The 19,333-nt window shown below is 51.7% G+C and overlaps 1 protein-coding gene across 7 annotated transcripts in view; it reads left to right on the top strand.

Annotated features, from left to right (window-relative positions):
• CUX1 (cut like homeobox 1) overlaps positions 1–19,333 on the top strand; it is a 364,880-nt gene that overhangs the window by 50,047 nt on the left and 295,500 nt on the right. The window contains exon 1 of one of the 7 annotated variants that reach the window (XM_039243508.1): positions 12,467–12,634. The exons of the other annotated variants lie outside the window; for them this stretch is intronic. Coding sequence (XP_039099439.1) covers positions 12,629–12,634 — 6 coding nt within the window. The 5' untranslated portion in view covers positions 12,467–12,628. Of the gene's footprint in view, positions 1–12,466; positions 12,635–19,333 lie in introns of those variants that run through there. 7 annotated transcript variants of the gene reach the window in all.

The raw sequence follows: 19,333 nt of genomic DNA, 5'->3' as shown, positions 1-19,333 counted from the left end.
TCTGTGTGGTGGCATGTCCCCTTTGTTGTTTAATGTACCGCAGCCCTGAGTCACTGCAAACAGGGACCAGAGAATCAAGATCAGTGACTGATTCCCAGCCCCAACCTTACAGGCTCAGTTTTTACATTTTTAGGCTGCGAACGGGCTGGTTGTTCATTTAATCTTCCTATCTCACCGATTTTTGTGTGTGACGGAATGGTGCTCATCACCCTGGGGGTTTTTTGTTTGGTTGGCTTTTTTATTGTTTGTTTGGTTTTTTTCGATCAAGTTATTTATATTACGGGGTGAGTCTGTCACATGGTCTGAATACGGAATGTTGCCATCTTTTTAATCAGAACCCTGCCAGTAATTTCTGTTTACAATTGAGCTATTGAAATTATATTGGGACGAAACTAACATAATATAGAAATTGTTGGCTTGCATGCCATTTTTGTAATATGTACATGCAGACAGAGTTGGCTTTAGTTCAGAAGGCTACTTCTGCTTATTGTGCTTTTATTAGCTCATGTTAGAGAGCCCCCCACAGTGTGCCAGATGCTACTGAGAAATTGGGGGGAACCGAGTCCCTGGCCACAGACCTCGAGATCTCTCGTCTTATGTGTAGTTAAGAGCCCTCCTGATGGATTCCCAGAAATAATCCGACGCCAAAACTCTTTGCTTTTCTCCCACGATTTAATACGTGCTTTTTCTCTGTCCCATAATTGCCGCGGTGCTAGTTTGTAGATGGGGTAGGGAAGGCAGTGTGCTCCTGGGGTGGAGTTTGGGGGGCGGGGGGGGGGGAACTCATCTTGGAGACCAGGTGCAGTTTTGGAAAGGTGATTGTTCAGCCCCACACAGGGTAGGTGAGTGTTGCACAGTATCCCGCGCAGGGTGCCTGGGAAAGCAGGCTTCTCCTGGAGAGCAGAACGGAGCTAATAGGTGGGGCTTTGAGACCGAAACACACACGTTTGTCAATTTCATGGATTACAGTTAATTCTGTTTAATGTCCTTCCCCCCCCTCCTCCTTTTTGCAAAGTCCTGTGCATTATAGAACATTGACTTTAGCATAGAAGTGCTTAATACTTGATTTGGCACTTTAATGGATATTTACACAGTGACACCACAGATGTTGGATAAACAGGGGATTTGTTCTAATGAGATCTTCAGTGATTCGAAGCCGTTTTCCCCCTTGCCTTCTGGAATGCTGGTCTCCACTTCTGCCTAGTTGTGGTGGTGCCAGAGCCACAGAATGCACTTCTCTGGAGCCTTCCATTCCCTCTGGTCTCCTCGCTTCCTCGCTGGGTTTCAGGCACTTTGAAGCACCAGCTTCCTCTCTCCTGTATGTGTGTGCCCTCTGCAGCGTCTCGTTCTGTGATTTGCATGTCGCGGAAATACTTGTTGAACTGAATTATTTTTACACACGAGCCTTTCATGTGGCCAGCGTTTTGAGGTCTGTTTCCTCTGGCTGGAGGCAGGGAGAAATCTTCCAGTTCCCCGAGGAGCATCGCTAGCTTCAGGTACAGGGGTGCCCTGGGGTTTCTGGCCAGGAGGGGGCCAGAGGCAAGTGCCCACATCCCCCCGGGCAGTGTTGAGGCAGAGATGACAGTGGCTTGTCAATAGTGGCAGTCCGTAGGAGGATCTAGAGGCCTCTGGATGGACGCTGTAGGAGAAGCAGTTCCTCCTGCGGGCCGAAGGGGAAGAGGGAGGAGAGAAGGCATCAGACTTCAGAGTTGCCTTGCCCTTCAAGGCCCAGCTCAGTGCTGTCAGGACATCCTCTTTGTATCTTGTGAATGAGCCAGTAAATATCCATGTTTTCCAAGGGCGTTTTGCCTGGCTCTTTCTGACGAGACCATTGGCTTCAAGAAATAATAAGAGCTCACGCTTATGGGATATTTACTCTGCGTGCTGGGGATGGGTCTAAGCTCTTCACTCATGTCTTCCAACTTAGTCATCCCTTCAGAGGAGCAGGGTGAGGTGCAGGTGGCAGTTCTGGCCCCAGGGTCCCCGTGACCCCCCTGGGAAGACACTCAGGGAGCGGCAGGTGAAGTTTCCCAGGCCTCTCCTCTCTCCTGGTAGACCCGAGTCTCTGTGCAGTTGTGAGCCCAGCGACCTTGCCAGATGTGAGTCCCAGCCTCGGGAGCCTGTAGGCATGACCCTTGAGAGGGGTGCTGGCTTTCTGTGCCAACTTTTCTGTTGACTCAGCCATACTTAGCACTTCAGGCAGGGGGCCCAACAGCCCCCCAACCCCCTACGGCCCCTCAACTCCTCGCTGAAAGCTCACAGTCCCGTGTGAGGACCCCCATGGGCAGTGTGTATTTGGAAGGCCCTGTTCCTTTAAGTAGAAGTTAGATTTTGTCCCCGAGAATGCAGCAGTGCCCACCCCCCCCTCGGGGGAGTGGTGGCAAGGTGGGCTCTGGCCTTTACGGGAGGCCCCACACAGCTACTCCTGTCCCTTTCTTCCTGCTGGCTCTGGGTCACATTTGCCCTGTTGTGATTTGGAGGCAGCCTGAGGCTCACCCGTTTCCCGGCCTGCCGGGGTTTAATGGGCTCTCAGGACCCCGCCACAGCGCAGCCCCCACTCCGTCCCAAACACAGATCCGGGAAGGCAGCTGTGCCCAAGAATAGGTGTTCTTGTGAATGGGGTCCCGGCTTGGTGGGGGGGGGTGGTGGTCACCTCTGGGCTGGCAGATGCTGGAAGTGAGGCTTTAAAGGAACTCCATGAGTCAAAGATTCTGGGAGGGTGACCTTGACTTAGGGCCTTGGAGGTGCCGGCACCATTTCCTCTCTCCTTCCCCTCTTTGTAACCACTTGCTCCTCTGCCCCTTCCCTTCTGAACTGTGTGTTGACATAGAGGGCGAGAGCCACCCAGGACACTGGCATCAGCCTTGAGACCACCTGCACGGAACCCGGGCCACGGACACACCCTGGCCACGGACACACCCTGGCCCTGACGGGGGCCTCAAGGAGGAGCCGGCAAGTAGGGCAGGGCCCACAGCCACTGCGCAGTACAGGCCCCTGAACAGCATTTGTTCTCAAACGGCATTTCTTACTCCGAGTACCCAGGGACTTGAAAACCCAAACCAAACGGTATCTAGTGATGACAATGACCTTGATTTTGCTTAGAAGCTTTCAAGGTGTCTTTTGGTGTATGTGCAGCTCTGCAGTGCTGGGGACCTCAGTATGCTCACTGCAGGAGAGCACATCCAAGGCTAAGGAACTGTGATGTGTAAAGTTATATAGACTGGAATTTAGGGATTTCCAGGATAAAGCTCACTGAGAGTTCATTCACTCAACTTTTTTTTTTTTCAGTTTTATTTATTTACTTTGAAAGAGAGAAAGAGAGTGAGCTGGGGAGGGGCAGAGAGAGAGAATCCCAATCAGGCTTATGCGGGGCTCAAACTCATCAACCACGAGATCATGACCTGAGCCTAAATCCAGAGTCGGACAGTCCACCGACGGAGCCACCCAGGTACCCCTCACTAAACATTTTTAAGTATTTTCCTTGTGCCTGGCACCATGTTTTATCTCATTTAATTACACTGGCTACTAAACTAAACTCTTGTTTGCTTTCAGATTTACATACAGCTGCTTATATTCATGTTTACTTATAAATAAACGTATTTGACACTTAACTGGGGTTTTCTGTCCTTCTCTCTATGTACTGTCAGCCCGAAGATTGTGTTCACTGTGGTGATTTCACTTCCTAAACTGCACGAACGAATGAACGAGGCTCAGAGTCTCCCTTCTCCCCCAGATCTGGTGCACAGGAGTGTCATTAAAGCAGGCCGAACTAACCAGTTCTTCCCAAACCCCCTACACTTAGTATCACTTCTGTTTTGCGGATTAGGAAATTGATGCTCAGAGACAGAGAGGATTTTCCCCCCGAGGGTGGTTGTGGGAGAGCCACCCCCTCTTCCAATCCAGTCTCTTATACTTTATGCCACGACTTTGTCTCCAGGTCTGTGTTAGCTTCTGGGTTTTGTTTTTCCCCTTCCTTTCGCTTTTTACTTACTTTCAGCTTTATTTATTTATTTGTTGGTTTATTTTAATGTTTTATTTATTTATTTATGAGAGAGAGGAGAGAGAGAGAGAGAGAGAGAGAGAGACAGTGTGAGCAGGGGATGATCAGAGAGAGAGGGAGACGCAGAATCTGAAACAGGCTCCGGGTTCTGAGCTGGCTGTCAGCGGGGCTCAAACCCACGAACTGTGAGATCATGATCTGAGCTGAAGTCGGACGCTTAAACCAACTGAGCCACCCAGGTGCCCCAACTTACTTTCAGTTTTAAACGATTCATAAAATTGTGAAGTGTTCAGGAAATGATTTCTTAGAAGGAACACAATATTGCTAGCTGCATGCAAGGTGCCCTGACTCTCCTTTCATAAATAGTGATTGGAGATGCTCTGTTTTTGGAAATCCGAGCTTTTCTATCCCTGCTCTGCTTAGATGGGATACCAGGGTCTTAGTAGTGGACACATGGCTGGCCTGAAAGTAAACCCATTTCTTCTGGTGTGCGGTGGGGCATCCCGGATGAACTGGGGAGAAGGAAAGCCAGTGGCAGGAAAGGACTCGAAGAAGAGAGCTCTAGGAAAAACGGGGTCACCGATGAACAGGCTTCAGCACCAGGGTGGCCTCACGGGGGGCAGGGTGGCAGACAGGCAGGATGAGGCGATCTGAAGCTGGCAGCGTTCAGAGACCTGAAGAGTACGGCACCCGGAGAGACGGTCGGCTCAGAGCAGGAGCCCCGTCCCGGCACGGTGGGGTAAGCGGGCACTGGTTGGAGAAGGGCGGGGTGTCAGGTCCAGACAGTGACCGAAAAGGGGACCCGAGAGCTTGGTCAGAGCACACTGACAGGAGGGCTCTTTCCCCCGGAACCGCCCTCTCTCCTGCCTTGGGGTCCAACCCGGCCAGAGAGTCGAGCCTACTTTCCATCCTGGGCGGGAGTCAGGGCTGGAGGGGGCGAAGCACCTGGCACAGCCCTGCTCTGGATTTACTGGGGTCGGAGCCATGCATGCTCCTTACATGTTTAAGTTGCTGCTTCGGTGGGTTAGCCTGGGGCACGAGGGCGGGTTTTTAAAAGAGAAACATAAGGGGCGCCTGGGTGGCTTAGTCGGTTAAGCATCCGACTTTTGCTTAGGTCATGATCTCGCGGTTCGTGGGTTCGAGCCCCGCATCGGGCTCTGTGCTGCCTGCCAGCTCAGAGCCTGGAGCCTGTTTCAGTCTGTGACTCCCTCTCTCTCTGACCCTCCCCTGCTCACACTGTGTCTCTCTCTCTCTCTCTCCTAGAAATAAATAAAACATTAAAAAAAAAAATAAAAGAGGAAGATAAGCTGGAGTCTCTTTTGTGTGTATTCTCTTGCTGCTAGAACTCAGGTCTGCTTTCCTCGTTTCTGAACTGCCTTTCTTCGACTTTTTAAATCCTTACACACTTTGTGAACTGGAGTGGTTAACCTCCGGCCTTTCCGTGGCTGTGGTTCTGCCACCTGCTTCTCACGTGACACGCCGTGAGATGGCCTTTATTTCTGAAACGTGGCTTGACGTTGTCTCAGCTGCTGCTTGCTTCTCATTTCCGACTCCGTTTTGGTCACTTAAGTAGGAGGTCTTCATTCTTATTTAGTGTTAGATCATTTAGCAGATTTTTTTTTTTTGCTGTTTTTTTTTTTTTTTTTTTAATGTTTTTGCATTGGGTTTTGAACATTTTCCTATGGAGAGATCTTTCAGAATGACCACAGATCCTGTTCTTCTGTTCTCGAAGATGTTTAGATGTAGACCCCAGACATACTAGGTGCAGTCCTGCGTTGAGAACACCCCAGGGAAGTTGGCTGTTTAGAATGAGCTCCCAGAGTCGGATCTTCTAAGAAGGAACATCAGACAAAGTTTCACTTAATGATGGGTGTGTATTTCCAACTTGCACTAGGAGCTTCAGGGAGTCCTAGGAAAAAATAAGACTGCCCCTGTCTCCTAGGAGCTGTATTTAGTAAGGCCAAGAGGACCCACGAATAACTGAAAGCCATGCAGAATGTGCCACATACCACAGAGGGCAGGCAGGGGAGAACAGGGAAAGATTCGAGGAGATGGCAGCATTTGATTTACAAATTCGGGGCTGTTGGGTTTAAGATATTAAATTTGGGGTGGTAGTCTGCAATTTTTACCCCCCCGCCGCCTAAATTCAAATGCATTGTGACATTTGGGTTTTTAAACCAGTTGGTGTGGGTGTTGAATTTCTGTACAGAGAACACCTGCTTATTTTTTTTGTTCATCATCTCTTCCATTGCATAGCGCCAGTAAACATCAGAGTGTATTCTGTGTAAGGCTTTGTTGTCGCCGCTGCTGTGGATGAGCCGGGTTGCCTTATTTTGCTTCACACAGACCCTAGACTGGAAACCCTGTGTGGTTATGGGCAGTGCCCATTTTAGCTTTTGTCCCCACAGACGGACCCACCAGGGGCAAGGGACTCACCCGATGGTCTTTGAAGGAGTCAGACCCCAGGAGCGTCCTTCATGGGTCTAAACGGTGAGGCTGTCCACCTCCTGTCCTTTCTTCGCCCTGGGCTGACCAAGGGCAGGCAGAGGAGGCTGGACCCCCTGAGAAAACGGCACCGACAAGCAATTCGTCGGTCAGATTCTTTTCATCTTAGGCTTTGGTATTGCTCCTTTCTTTCCCATTTGGTGAAGTGGTGTAATGCTTTAGCACATTTTAAATAAGATTACACAAGCTGCTGTTAGTTGGCATCAAGTGTCGTTTAATCTGGAGAGAAAATGTTAGCTCCTTCATTTGCAAAGCAGAGCGCCGTGGTACCATGTTCTGGAGCATCTTCTGGTGGATCTGTTTTTCAAAACTTATTGTGGGCTTCTAATTACCCTCATTTAGACGTCCAGGGCAGAAACTGCCACTTCAACAAGAAAATTTTGTAACGAGCCAGAGGAAATGGGCTCATCATTACTATGTTATGTGCAGCCTAAAAATCTATGTGGATTTTTATTTTAGGAGAAAGTGACTGTTTAATTGAAAAATGCTCTTAAAGTGTCCTTTCCCTTGCCATCAGGCCGTTGTTAATGCTTCTCCATCCAAGCTAGAGTCCATTCAAATGGGTACCCCTTTGCCAAAACGCATCTTCCTTTCTCATTTCTTGTGCAGAGTTCTGTGGCGCTAGATCTATTTTTGTTTAATTAGGCCCTACAAGAGTATGAAGGAGAGCGGTATTTAAATTTTAGACCATTAAAGGACCTAAAACCATCTTAGATGAGAGACACAAAAAATTAACTTTAATATTTATTATACGGATAAAACCAATAGGCAGAATATTTCCAGAAACCTTCTCTCTTTTTCCTTCCTCCAGTGGCTGGCTAAGATTAATAGCAGGCCAGAAAGCAGGCATGTTTCCTGCTACTTCTTGTTCTGTTTCCAGAAAATAATTTTTTTTAGATTTTTTAATGTGTATTCATTTTTGAGAGACCGAGACAGAGCATAAGCAGGGGAGGGACAGAGAGAGAGGGAGTCACAGAATTGAAGCAGGCTCCAGGCTCCGAGCTGTCAGCGCAGAGCCCAATGCGGGGCTCAAACTCACAAAGCCACAAGATCATGACCTGAACTGAAGTTGGACGCTTAACCGACTGAGCCGCCCAGGGGCCCCCAGAAAATAACTCTTAAGAGGGAATAGAAACTCTCAATCTCCTTCCATTTTGGGGGGCAGGTTATAAATTTGACAGCTCGCTGATAGAATAAAATGTTGCTTGGTACCATGATTCCATTTTATTCTCTGATAGAACGGTCCTAATTTCTACTTCAGTTGGGATTCCTTTAAAAAGTTTAACCTGAAAAACAAAACCACGTGCAAAAGACCTGCCTTGTACAAGTTCTCAGAACGTCAGTTCGGGGGGATCGAGCAGGCTGGTACTGGCCCACAAGAAACTCGGCAGGAAGCGTACCTGAAGCACAACCTGTGAATGTCCCTTTCATTCTTGGGGCGGCCATACCTGTTTGGGCTGTGGGTTAGCTGGAGACTTCTGTGGAGCAGCGGACAGACCTGGCCCCATCAGAGGGAGGCGCGATGGGCAGAGGGAAGGAAGGGGGGGATCCCCGCCTGCCTCGGGCTCTTGTACTTCCTGTGTTGGAGTCCCCCGAACTGGATTGGCTGTTGGGGCGGAAAAGATTGTCAGCACTATGTAAATGAGAAAGGAATGCGCATCTCATGCAGATAATTTCTATGTAGATAATTTGCCATAAAAATTTATACTGCAGTCCTTAAAACCTTCGGAGATTTAGTCTGTCTAGGGAAAGGTGATTTATATAGCATTAAAACACTTTTTATGTTCTAGCCCTTTAGATTTAATGTTTATTGCCTATAAAAATGAAATCTTCTCGTGGATATTTAAAAGTTTTGGTACTGTGTGAAATCTATATTCAAGTTAGAGCCTGCAACGCTTTGGAGACGCTGTAAATAAGTGGCACACTCTTTGCTCCAAAGTCCAGGCTGCTGTTTGGTCCCATGTCTTTGCCCTGCATGGGGCCTTGTCACCATGGTAGGGTGCCCGGTGGGAAAACGTCTTACGTGGGGAGTGTGTGTGTGTGTGTGTGTGTGTGTGTGTTTTAACGTTTATTTTGAGAGAGACCGACAATGTGAGTGAGGGAGGGACAAAGAGAGACAATCCTAAGAAGGCTTCATGCCATCAGTGCAGAGCCGGATGCAGGGTTCGAACCCCCGAACCGCGAGATCATGACCTGAGCTGAAATTGAGTCAGACGCTTAACTGACTGAGCTACCCAGGTGCTCCTGTTTTTTTTTTAAATTTAAATTCGCTAACAAGTCTGGAGGTATTCTAGTTCTCCAGGAAGTCATGCCAGATGTGGCCAGAATTTCACTCAGATCTGTACCTACGTGAATTATGGCCCAGGCTTTGAAGACTGGAAGACCTGGCAGCGCAGCAGCGAGTACAGAGCGGCATGTGGACAGGCCCTCTGATTCATGAGTGCTGGTCTTCAATAAGACTCCTGTGGATAAATCGTATGGTGTGGGGGGGGGGGATGCTCCTGGGGAGAGGAAGCGTGTAAGCATTTTGGGGGCTCCTGAAGGGCATCTCTAAAGTGAAGAGCCCAGAAGATGAGGCCCTGGTTTGATTGTTAAACTAGGGCGTCATCTCCGTAGCCCTGGAGTGTGCTTCTCTGGGCGGTCCCTGTCTGCGGGACGTCCGTGCGCAGGGCGGGTCTGAGCCAAGTTCCTGTCCCACGCTGAGCCCCAGTTAGCTTTCCAGGTTCCTTAGATGTTGGACATTTTAGAAGTTAGATGGGCATCGCTTTTCCTGGCGACTTGCGGGAAAAGGTGGCGCTGACCTGGAAGGCCACCCCATTACAAGCCACGGTGGGTGGGAATCCCGCTTGCAGAGCCCTGGGGGCCTGGTAGCCCGGGCGAGCCTGGTGCTGGCTTCTGGCTGCTCCCTGAGGACGGGAGTGGCCCAAAGAAGAGACCGGGGCTGTCGGGTTTGGATTATATTTGAGAAAGGACCCCAGAGCTTTGATGCTGCAGTGAAGGGGGGTGTTCTTCCTGTTCAGCGGAGAGTGCTTGTCCGTGGGGAGAGGCATCAGGAAGCTTTGCCAAGGGACCGGCTGGGCGCAGCCTCCGGGCGACAGAAAGGACCCGTATCCTTACAATCCTAGCGGGAGAAGGACTGAGGCCCCGGAATTCTGAACCCTTCCCAGTGGAACTCGAGCGGTTCCATGCAGTCACTGGCAGGTCAGAGCCACCCTCTAGGAGGTGTCACGGGGACTGGGTTTTAGGCAGATTCAGCCCAGAGGTGGTTGCACCCACGTTGTGGTGACCCTGGTGGTATGAGGCCGGGTCCCTGCCAACTTGGGGGCCATGTCTTCTTGTATCACCGATAAAGGGAAGCCGGACACATGTGTCGGGAGAGCAGACACCAGCCGTCAGCCTCCCGTCGTGGAGCCCTCCCTTGTGTGGGCGGCCGTCCAGGTAGGGACCGTCACTCGCGAGGGTGAGGTTCCAGAAGATCAGCGAGCAGGCTGACGTGAGAATAAAGACACACCAGTCACCGTGGGGACAGGCTCCCACCCAGAGTAGGTGTGTCACCGTATGTCTTCCGTGAAAGGCGGGTGGGTGTGTGTGGTGACAGTCCCCACCTTGGGTAGGGAGGGGACAGAGCTTTGTAAGAAGGGCCAGTGAACAGATGGTCGGCCTGCTCCCACAGCCCTGCGCGCTTCTCAGGCAGGGACAGAGCTCACCGACTTCAGAGCTCCGCTCCGTCGGCGGCGTGAACCACACTCTCCGAAAGGAACGTGAACACACAGACTTGGCAATGACAGTGTGCGAAGGAGGCCATTTCCACAGCTCCCATCTACTAATATTTTTGGTATAAAGCAGTTGCTAAAATTAATTCCAGCCTGAAACTTGATGAATTCTCAGTCATGGAATTAACAGGTTTCGAAATGAAAAGAAAAAAAAAAATCGGCTCGATTAAAAATAAATGTTGATGCCAGAAATTTGGAGCCTGTCCCTAACAAACTACATCTGAAGTTTCTCACTTGACAGGATTCGTTCGCCTTTTGGCGTTGATGGGGAAGGGGCAGATTGGTAGCCATTTGCCACCGCCCCCCCTCCGGCCTCCCCATAATCTCAGGAGTCAGTAGTACCCTTGATGCCCATGAGCCGGCAGGCAGGCCCCGCCGAGATGCAGCCTTGCTTCACGGACGTGGATAGGCAGGAAGTGGCGCTCACGCCACCACGTGTGCAGTAAGGAGCGCGCCTCCTTCCAGCCTTGCACACCCAGTGCACCTGTCATCTTATTAGGCCTTGCTCTGAATTTACATCAAGCAAAGTATTCAGGAGACCCCTGTGTGCGTTTCATTTTGTTTTCAGTGAGGTTTCAAGGCCCCTCTGCCCCGTCTCTGTCCTCTCGGCCACGACACGGAGCTGCACGCATTACATGGGAGACCTCTGTGGTTGGACCCCCTCAAAAGCGTAGCCGCCCTCCGGCGTGCTAGGTGAGCATCACAAGAACAGAACAAGGGCCTCGTGGTGAAGACCTGGGAGTCTGTCCTTGGTGGATCAGACCTCCGGCAGCAAGGGAGGGAGGCTTGTGTAGTTTGGCTGGGTTAAAGACCACACGCGGGTCACCGGGAACCGATCACTGTCTTTGCGGCCAGCATTGAGCACGACTGGCCCTTTAGGGTCCCCAAAGCTCCATGGCTTTAGCTGTAGGCATTGAAAACTGAGGAACCGATTCATGTTCCTGGATACATCTACGTAGCAACAGTAAAGCGACAAGCTGTATTTTACCAGTTTTTGTTAAAAAAAAAAAAAAAAAAAGTCCTTGCTCAGGTATCCCTGCACGGCCAAGGCTCTGTCCTCCAGCTGCGGGACCCAGTAGCACCCCCCAGGCTGCCCCGTTGGGCCTTTCTGGCAGCCGGCTGGCCCAGGGATCTAGCACGGTGAGGTCACCCCGGGAAAGGGCAGATGTACTGGGAGGGGGAAGCCCATTCTCCTGCTTTAAACCACAAATGTCTTTTGATAACTAGTAAAATTGGCAAGCAGAGTGATTGAAACCATGTGAGAAGTAGCTTGGATCTAAGTTTCAAGTAGTACATATTTGAAAAGTTTTCCCCAATGTAAAAGTTACTCTTTAAGAGCCTTAAACTAATAAAAACAAGGAAATTCCATGTTACGGCTGCCACTCGGCCTTTCCATTTTTATTCCAGCAGTCAGATTTGACAGGTCCCGCGCTGATTGGCTCCGGGACCCCCGTGAGCATTTAAAGCGCCCGGGGGTGGGGTCCGCAAGCAGAAGTTGGCGGCAGCTGGGCCGGGCAGCTCTCCACCGCTGTTTGGTGCCAGGCTCCTAATTCCATTTTAGTATATCCTATTTTCTCTTCTTGGGGCTGCTTCCTGTATTTACTTTATCCTCTGAAGCTGATTCAGGATTAATTTAGAGTCAGTTCGGGTTTCTTTCCTATTTCTTTATCTCACTGCAGACTTCCCTGGGCAGCTGCCTGCCCCCCAGGCATTCAGGCTGGACATCTATCACCCTTGGGGACCCTTGTCCCTGGTTCCCGTGGCTTCTCTGCTGAACTGCAGGGCCTGCTCTTACTCAGCCTCCCCTCCTTCCAATCCATGCTTCCTGTCGCCGCCAGAATGAGCTTTCTAAAGACCTGCATTGATCAGTCATAGCCTCAGAGTCAACGACACATCGACTCAACGCAGCGTCAGATGCACCTTCGGGGCCTCGTTAGGTGCCCCCTGTCTGTCCCTTGATCCACCTCCTGCCTTTCCTCGTGACCCAGCAAATAATGAGTGACTTTGGCACACGAGACCCTGCTATATACTTGCCTATTCTCAGAGCATATGTGGCACCAGCGAGCTGAGGGCGCGTCCCCTCCCCTTCTGTCCGGGAGGGGGCAGGGGACAGCAGCTTCACCTGCTCCACAGTTAAGACGTAATCACAGAACTTGAGAGGAAGGAGCCCTCGAGCTTTTCCCTCAGTGCCCTTGGGAGCTGGCTGCTCTGATGTCAGCCCCAAGCCTGTTGCGCCTTTGACAGTTTTCTGCTGGAGTGGAAGGAGCGGACTTAGGGGCAGAAAATCTTGCCTTTAAAATCTCACTGGGTGGCTGTGTGTTCTCTGTCAGGTGGCCTTCACCTCTGAACCATGGAGGTAAGGGGGGAACGGCCGTAATGACTGTGCTACAGGGTCCAAGTGGTGCTTCAGACGACAAGGGCTGTAAAGCGTGGTCTGTATGCTGGGGCTGCAGCTAGTTTTCTCACCTCTGCCCACTCTAGGCCTTCTGGAAACCTCCTTCGTGCCCCCTTCCCCCCACATGGCATCTCTCCCCCATCTCTCAAGGCCACCTCTTGTTGCCTCGCCTGTGAAGTTGTCCCCGGTCCTGCCGCCAGGAAGTCCCCTCCCTTCCTGTCTGCTCCCAGGTAGTCTGGGTACCGGTCCTGTCGTGTTCTGCCTTAACAGTAGGCTGGTTGTTTCCCGATGTCGGAAGCCCTGTGCACAGCAGTGCGGTTTGCTGGCCCCTTTGTGCCCTGTCTTTCCCACGAGGGGCTTGGGAATTCCTCTGATGAGTGCGTCGTAAGTGGACTCGGCGGCTGGGTGGGAGGGCAGTGCTTTCCTGGAGCCTCCGGGCTGTGTCGTGTCCCCTGGGAGGGAAGCCGCGCTAGTCTCTGTGGCCCTTGTTTTCACAGAAGTGTGCAAACGTGGTCAGGCTGTCTCTGAAACCGGTCGTAGCCTCTCTCCTGAGAGTCTTCTGTATACAGGTGGACTGGTCCCATTGGACCTGGCCCCTGCCCCCCGCCCCCAGTCAGGGTGCCGCAGCCACACACGTGGGGTTTTTGGACTTGCTTACCTACAGCTTCTTAAGTGAAATACAGGTGTATGGAAACTCGGTGAAACCCGTTGAGCAGACACTTCAGGGCGGGAGGGTAGCCAGGAGAACACCAGGAAATCCTCTTCTGTCTCCGCTCTTGTGGAAAATCTTGATAACTTAACTACGTGGCTGTAGCTTCCAGAATTAGTAGAGTGTCCCGAACGTAATTGGTTGTTTTTGTTTGCAATCATGGACGATCTTGATTATCGTTTTGGATCTGTGGCGATACTTCCTTCGTGCTTACATCAGCTTGGCGGAGTCCTATGTGGACGCTGGCACGGAGGCTGCTGCTTCAGCCTTGAGGCCTGTGGCCTCCTGCCTGTGAGGGAGTGGCCTGGGCAGAGAAGCAACCAGAGAGCGTAACCGAGGCCGCTTGGCCCGAGCTGCTTCCTGATGCTGCATGGGCGATGCTCCGGTCCCGGGCCCCTGGCTGGTACCGCCGAGAGAGGGCCAGGTGGGTTGGGGGGGTGTCCTTTTGTAGATCACGCTTTACCAGGAGCTGCCTTCCACCTCACCCCACCGCCTCCTCGCCGCCGACTAGAACCCTCTCGTCACCTTGGCCCCTAGACAAGTCACCAGAGACACAACCCATATAGAAACAAGAACGTGCGTTACAGAGAAGTGTCATTCCCAGGCCCAACTAAACAGTGTCCGTGCGATTAAGAGGACAGCGCGGTGTGAGGGGGAAAACCGGTGCCGAGAACCTGAACTTGGAGCCTTCCCAGAGAGATCAGAACGCCTTGTAATTGGCATTCTTTTTCCTGCCTGAGGAACCTTTCTCTCGCACCCCATGTGGCCCTGGAAGAAGAGGGGGCTGTTCACGCCTGGTCAGAGCTGGGAGGGGACTGGGGGGCCGCGCCGGCCAGGCGTGCTGGGTTTGGGTTAGAATCAGAGCCCCCTCACATAGTAGTGTCTTGTCACAGTCGTGCATATCAGTTGTGTGTATTCCACAGTTAGCAACGGCTCTTTCGACGGCCTTGTAAAGTCTGAGTAAAGCGTCCCCACTGCTGTTTTTCAAAAAGCTCCCCTGGCAGGATTGAGCGCAGCTTAGGGGGAAGGATCGTCATTTCCAGCGCCCAGAGCGGGCACCCTGGGAGCAGCCTCCTTCCTCCCTGGTGTCCGGTGCATCTGGCACAGCTAGAGGTGAAAGTCTTGGAGGATTTAAACGGCCCCCTCAAGGTCCCATTTCGGCTGTGGGCACGGGGAGCCCTCCTGCAGCGTCACCTGTTGGGGCCCAGCACCCAGGTCTCCTGCCGGTGCCAAGGAGCGAGCGGAGGAATCACGACATTCACACTCTCTGCCATACGAGTTTCGTTCTGCGGGGCCATCTGGCTGGCAGCAGGTCTCCACCAATGGCAGGATGTTGTAAACCTTGCTCGCTGAACATGGCACCGAAAGTCTTGAAAATTAATCGCAAAGATAAAATCAGAGCTGGCTCCGACATGGCATCCCTGGGCCCGATGTGAGCCCTTACATCCGAGTCGTCGAGCGACGCCTGTTACACGTTTGGTTTCCCCCAGGAGCCACTTCGGCATCCTTTTAACTTTTACTGATAAATTCCAGGCCAAAAAAACACTTGGAGAGCTTTGCGGAGTTTTATTTGCTAATTAAAACGTGAGAAGGGAACGCAGCTACAGGTGGAGTTCGAGTGCAAGCCACAGCTGTGATTTAGAAAAAAACAACCCAACCTGACAGTTTCAAAATGAAGTTATTAGCACTTCACCTATAACTGTGATAGCTTTTAACTTTCATGATCTGTCTCTTAAGCGCCCCCCCTCCGCCCCCGTAGCATTCAAAAAAGGGAGCTAAGTGAGGAAGTTGGAGGGTACTTTACCCTTGCAGAAATGAAAAAGAGCTTCTGAGCTTCTGTTTTTGTGGAACCTTTTTAACTTACAGGAGTTTTTCCCCTTCTTCATGCCTTGCGGTCTTGCAGCAACCCCCACGAGCCAGGGGTGGGGGGGTGCCTTTTACAGACGAGAAAACCAAGGCTCAGGGTGTCTTGGTGACCTAATTCTTGTAGCCAGGACGGAGCCTGGCCCCCGGGGAATTCTCCAGCTGCTCGTTCCCCAGACCTCATTCATGCCATAAGGGATGGGGCTCTGTGGGCAAATCACCCAGCATTTGGGTGACCGGTCTTGGACCGCTTGCAAAATAATTAAAGGGAAATGGACTCTGATTGTGCAAATCAAATTCAGCTGATTGTCCGCCAAGCTCAGTCATATATTCCTAATAACCCCCAAAGCGGCGCAGTCCCGTCAGGCACTGGCTAGTTGGCTCGACTCACAGCCTGTGTCTATGCCTGCAGATGTTTGTGGCTGGGATAGCCCAAACAGAGAGAGTGAGCGAGAGCTGCAGGGTGGTGGGTGCCTTCGCTGCCAAGCATTTTCCCTGAGAAGTGGAAGGGAGCCGTTGCCAGAGTGGCTGGTGCCCTAACAAATTGATTCCTGCCAAACAATAGAAACAAATATTTTCAACAGACAGAAATTTTGGCTCCTAAAGCATCCAAATTAAAGGCTTTATTTCTGAAACAAATACTTTAGGGGAAAAGCGTTTACCAGCATAGATGGGATCGGAGCTGTTCCTTCTGGCGGCGGCATCATTATTTTTTGAGATTAAAACATGCTTTTCGTGTCCCTGCCTCATGTTGAGCCCATGAGCTTCCCTCCTGTTTGCTGGAGAATGTCTAGTGTGTTACTCTGGGGCACGGAGAAGGGGCGCCTGTGGGGTTTACTGCTGAGAGCCCAGCTTCTGGGGAGGTGGGGTCCCAGGTCTGGGTTCAGAGCTCGGCTGGGCCCCGGACCCCTTCGTGGAGCACTATGGGCAGATCCCCCCAAACAGCTAATCGTCAGTGTCATCGGTGTGTTACATGTCAGCCTTGTAACTGTTAATAGCATCACCCTCGGACCCGGGGGGGGGGGGGGCTTCTAGACCATCAGTGTGCAGTATAGGGCTTCCTGCATTGATGGAATGATCTTTATCTGTGTCCTAAATACAGTTGGCCACTGGCCCTTGAAGTGTGGCTACTGTAACAGAGAAACTGAATTTCTGATTTGTCTTCAGTAGACATAGCCACATGGCTAGTGGCTGCCATTTGGATAGTGCAGTCCCATTCATTCCCCTCAATTAATTGGTCCCTGGGTCCAATTACTTGGTTGACTGGCCAGCCGGCTACGATCTGCCTGTGTCCTGAATGTAGCTGTGGGGGGTCCGGGGCTTCTGTTCTCTGTGACGCTCATCTCCTGTCCTGCAGCCAAAGCAGTGGGGCAGTTCCCTTGAACTTGACCACAGCACCCCTCCCCCCCATCAAAGTTCCTGGACGTTTTGAAATTGTAACAAGTTCTCATTTGGTTTTAAAACACGTCTCCTATCACGTACTAAGTGTAAGAAGAAGAATGGAAGTCACAGAGTGAGGGGCATTTGCTAGTAAAGGGCTAGCCCAGCCTTGGTCTCCTCATCTGTGACATGGGATTAGCAAAGCTCCTGTGACCGCTTCTCTTTCAGGTTCATCCCGAGGCCCATGGGGTGTGTGTATATGAGGGGGGGCTGCCTTAGGTCAGACCTCAGTGGCCCTCCCTGGTCCCCAGGCGGGTCCTGTAGGGGAACACAGAGGAGGTAGAAGACCAGGCATCTAGGCAGGGAGGCCCTCGCTTCACCTCGGGAGAGAAAACAGTACTGAGAGAATGAGCAAGGTCGAGGTGGAGGGGCTGGGAGAGGAGGAAGGGTACTCTGGGCTCCTTGGAGAAGTCCTAGGTGGGAGGGGGGGATCACTCCTGCTGTTCAGCACCTTGGGTGTCTGTAAGGTGGAGGCCACCGGCACAGTTCAGGTTTGTTTTGTGATCTAGCCCAAGAGAGTGGTGAAGAAGGCTCCTTCCAAAACAGACATTTTTGTAGCTCAAAACTGGGCAAGTGTCTGCAGTTTCTTGTGGTTTGGTCAGTGTGTAAAGCAGGATCCTTTTGTCGGGGGTGAAGGCGTCCTGCCCTGTCCCTGCAGCAGCCCCGGGCCACGCGGGCCCCTCTGCCACGCCGGTGCTCCAACGCGTCTGTATCTCATTATGCATCACCGAGACGCCGTCTCTCACATCTCACTGTTTAAATGAGAGTCTGGCAAGTACTATATGTAGTGCAGTGCTTGTGGGATACATCTGGCATTTTCGTCTTTGCATAGTGGGTTTTCAGCAGGGTGAAGAACAACAAAAAACAAGATCTCGGTGCTCTGTTGAAATCTCTCAATCCTGAGGAATTCACAAAAGGGCTTGCACGAAAACTTTGTAGCCTTTGTGAGGCCACTTTATTTATTTTTATTCATTTTTATTTCCCGAGTCGGTAACACATTCACTTGATTCAAAGTCAGATTTCTTTTTAAAAGTAGACACTGAGGGGATGCCTGGGTGGCTTAGTCCACTAAGCGTCCGACTCTTGATCTCAGCTCAGGTCTTGATGTCAGGCTTGTAAGGTCAAGCCCTGCGTTGGGCTCCACAGTGGGCGTGGGGTCTGCTTTTAAAAATAAAAGTAAAAAGCGTACGCCAGGAAAGCCTGTCCCCACGAGCCCCAGTGGTCGAGCCTTTAGATGGAACAGCGACAGGTGCGAAGTCTGTGTTGGCATAAATCGTTTGACTTGAATTTCCTAGATCAGGAATGAATTCACCAAGTCGTGTCCCAGAATTGAGAACTGTGGAGTACGTGTTAGATGAACAATAGCATCTTTACAGTGAGAGCAGCACGAGGAACTAATCTTTCTATGAGGTGGGGTCAGCTTGAAGAGGGAGAAGAGAAGAGGAACTACCACTGTCACCTTCCTGGGCGTTTTATGTTATTTAATCCCCACGACAGCCCTGTGAGATGCGTATCAGCGTCCCCGGTTTAGGTGAGAGAGCTCTGCTGGGTGCAGAGCTAACAGGTCCGTCAGCGCACTGCCCTGTAGGCACCTCCTGTCTGGCCCAGGCCCCAGCGATTCTGTCTCTCTCTGGGGTGCTGGGGAGCAGGACCCACCCTCGTGGTGGGAAAGCCACGTGGAGTACAGCACGCATGCCCTGTGCCCTGGGGATCCGGCCAGCAGGCTGCGTCCCGCTCTCAGGTGGGAGAAGGCCGGTGGCTGGAAGGCACAGTGTTTCGGGTTCAATCCCCAGAGAGCTAGAAACCTGAGCATTCCCTCCCCCGGACCCTTTCTGGGGGCACGGGGACATAGAGAGGGGGCAGATGTGGGCCCTTCTCACAGGCAGGGGGAGAGCCCCAACAGCGAACCCCGTGTCTGCTTTGCTGCTGCCTAATTTCCCCAAAGCACTGTGTCAGGATGGACTTTTCCCACCCCTGTTTTCCCTTTCTGCATTCTTAGGATGGAGCGCTGATCAAAGTTGTTTCCTGGGCTGCTAGGAGAGCTTGCCAGGGCGGCTCCAGCAGGGAGGAGTCCCTCGTGGGCAAATGATCCTGATTCTCTTAAAATGGTGCCATTCCAGGGCTCGACCCAGGATCCTTTGAGGCTGAGCAAGAGGGTAGTGTGGGTCTCCTCCAGGCCCCCCACGCCTCCTTCCCCAACCATCTTACCTTTCCAGAAGCCGGCTCTGTCAGCTGACCCCCTCCTTCTCAGCCCCCACAGTCTCCTGCATTGTTCTAGAACATTCTCTACCATTCAGGGCCAGCCTTTTGCTTGAAACCATCTCTTTCCGACTGGAAGCCTTGCAGAGTTGTTAAATCGGTCCCTCTTCCTGTATATATTGCTTTTTAAAAATTTTTTCATCTCTCTTTTTTTTTAAGCTTACTCTTTCATTGAGCAAATATTGACTGCCTGCCTGTGATGGGCCCCAGCGCCATGTGAAGGGCTGGGAGCTCTCCAGTGAGCAGGAGGCGAGCCCTACTGGAGCTTACAGCCCTTTGGGAGCTGTGCTGATCTCACACATTCGCATGCAAGTGCAGAATTGCAGACCCTTTAGCAAACCACGGTCACCGCCACGCAGAGCAGTTCAGGGAGCTGGGCTCACACCTTA

This window comes from Hyaena hyaena, unplaced genomic scaffold (genome assembly GCF_003009895.1).
Source record: "Hyaena hyaena isolate Hyena2069 unplaced genomic scaffold, ASM300989v1 scaffold_228, whole genome shotgun sequence".
NCBI classification, from domain to species: domain Eukaryota; kingdom Metazoa; phylum Chordata; class Mammalia; order Carnivora; family Hyaenidae; genus Hyaena; species Hyaena hyaena.
Note: the sequence above shows the minus strand (reverse complement) of the source record. Positions and strands in the feature narration are given on the sequence as shown.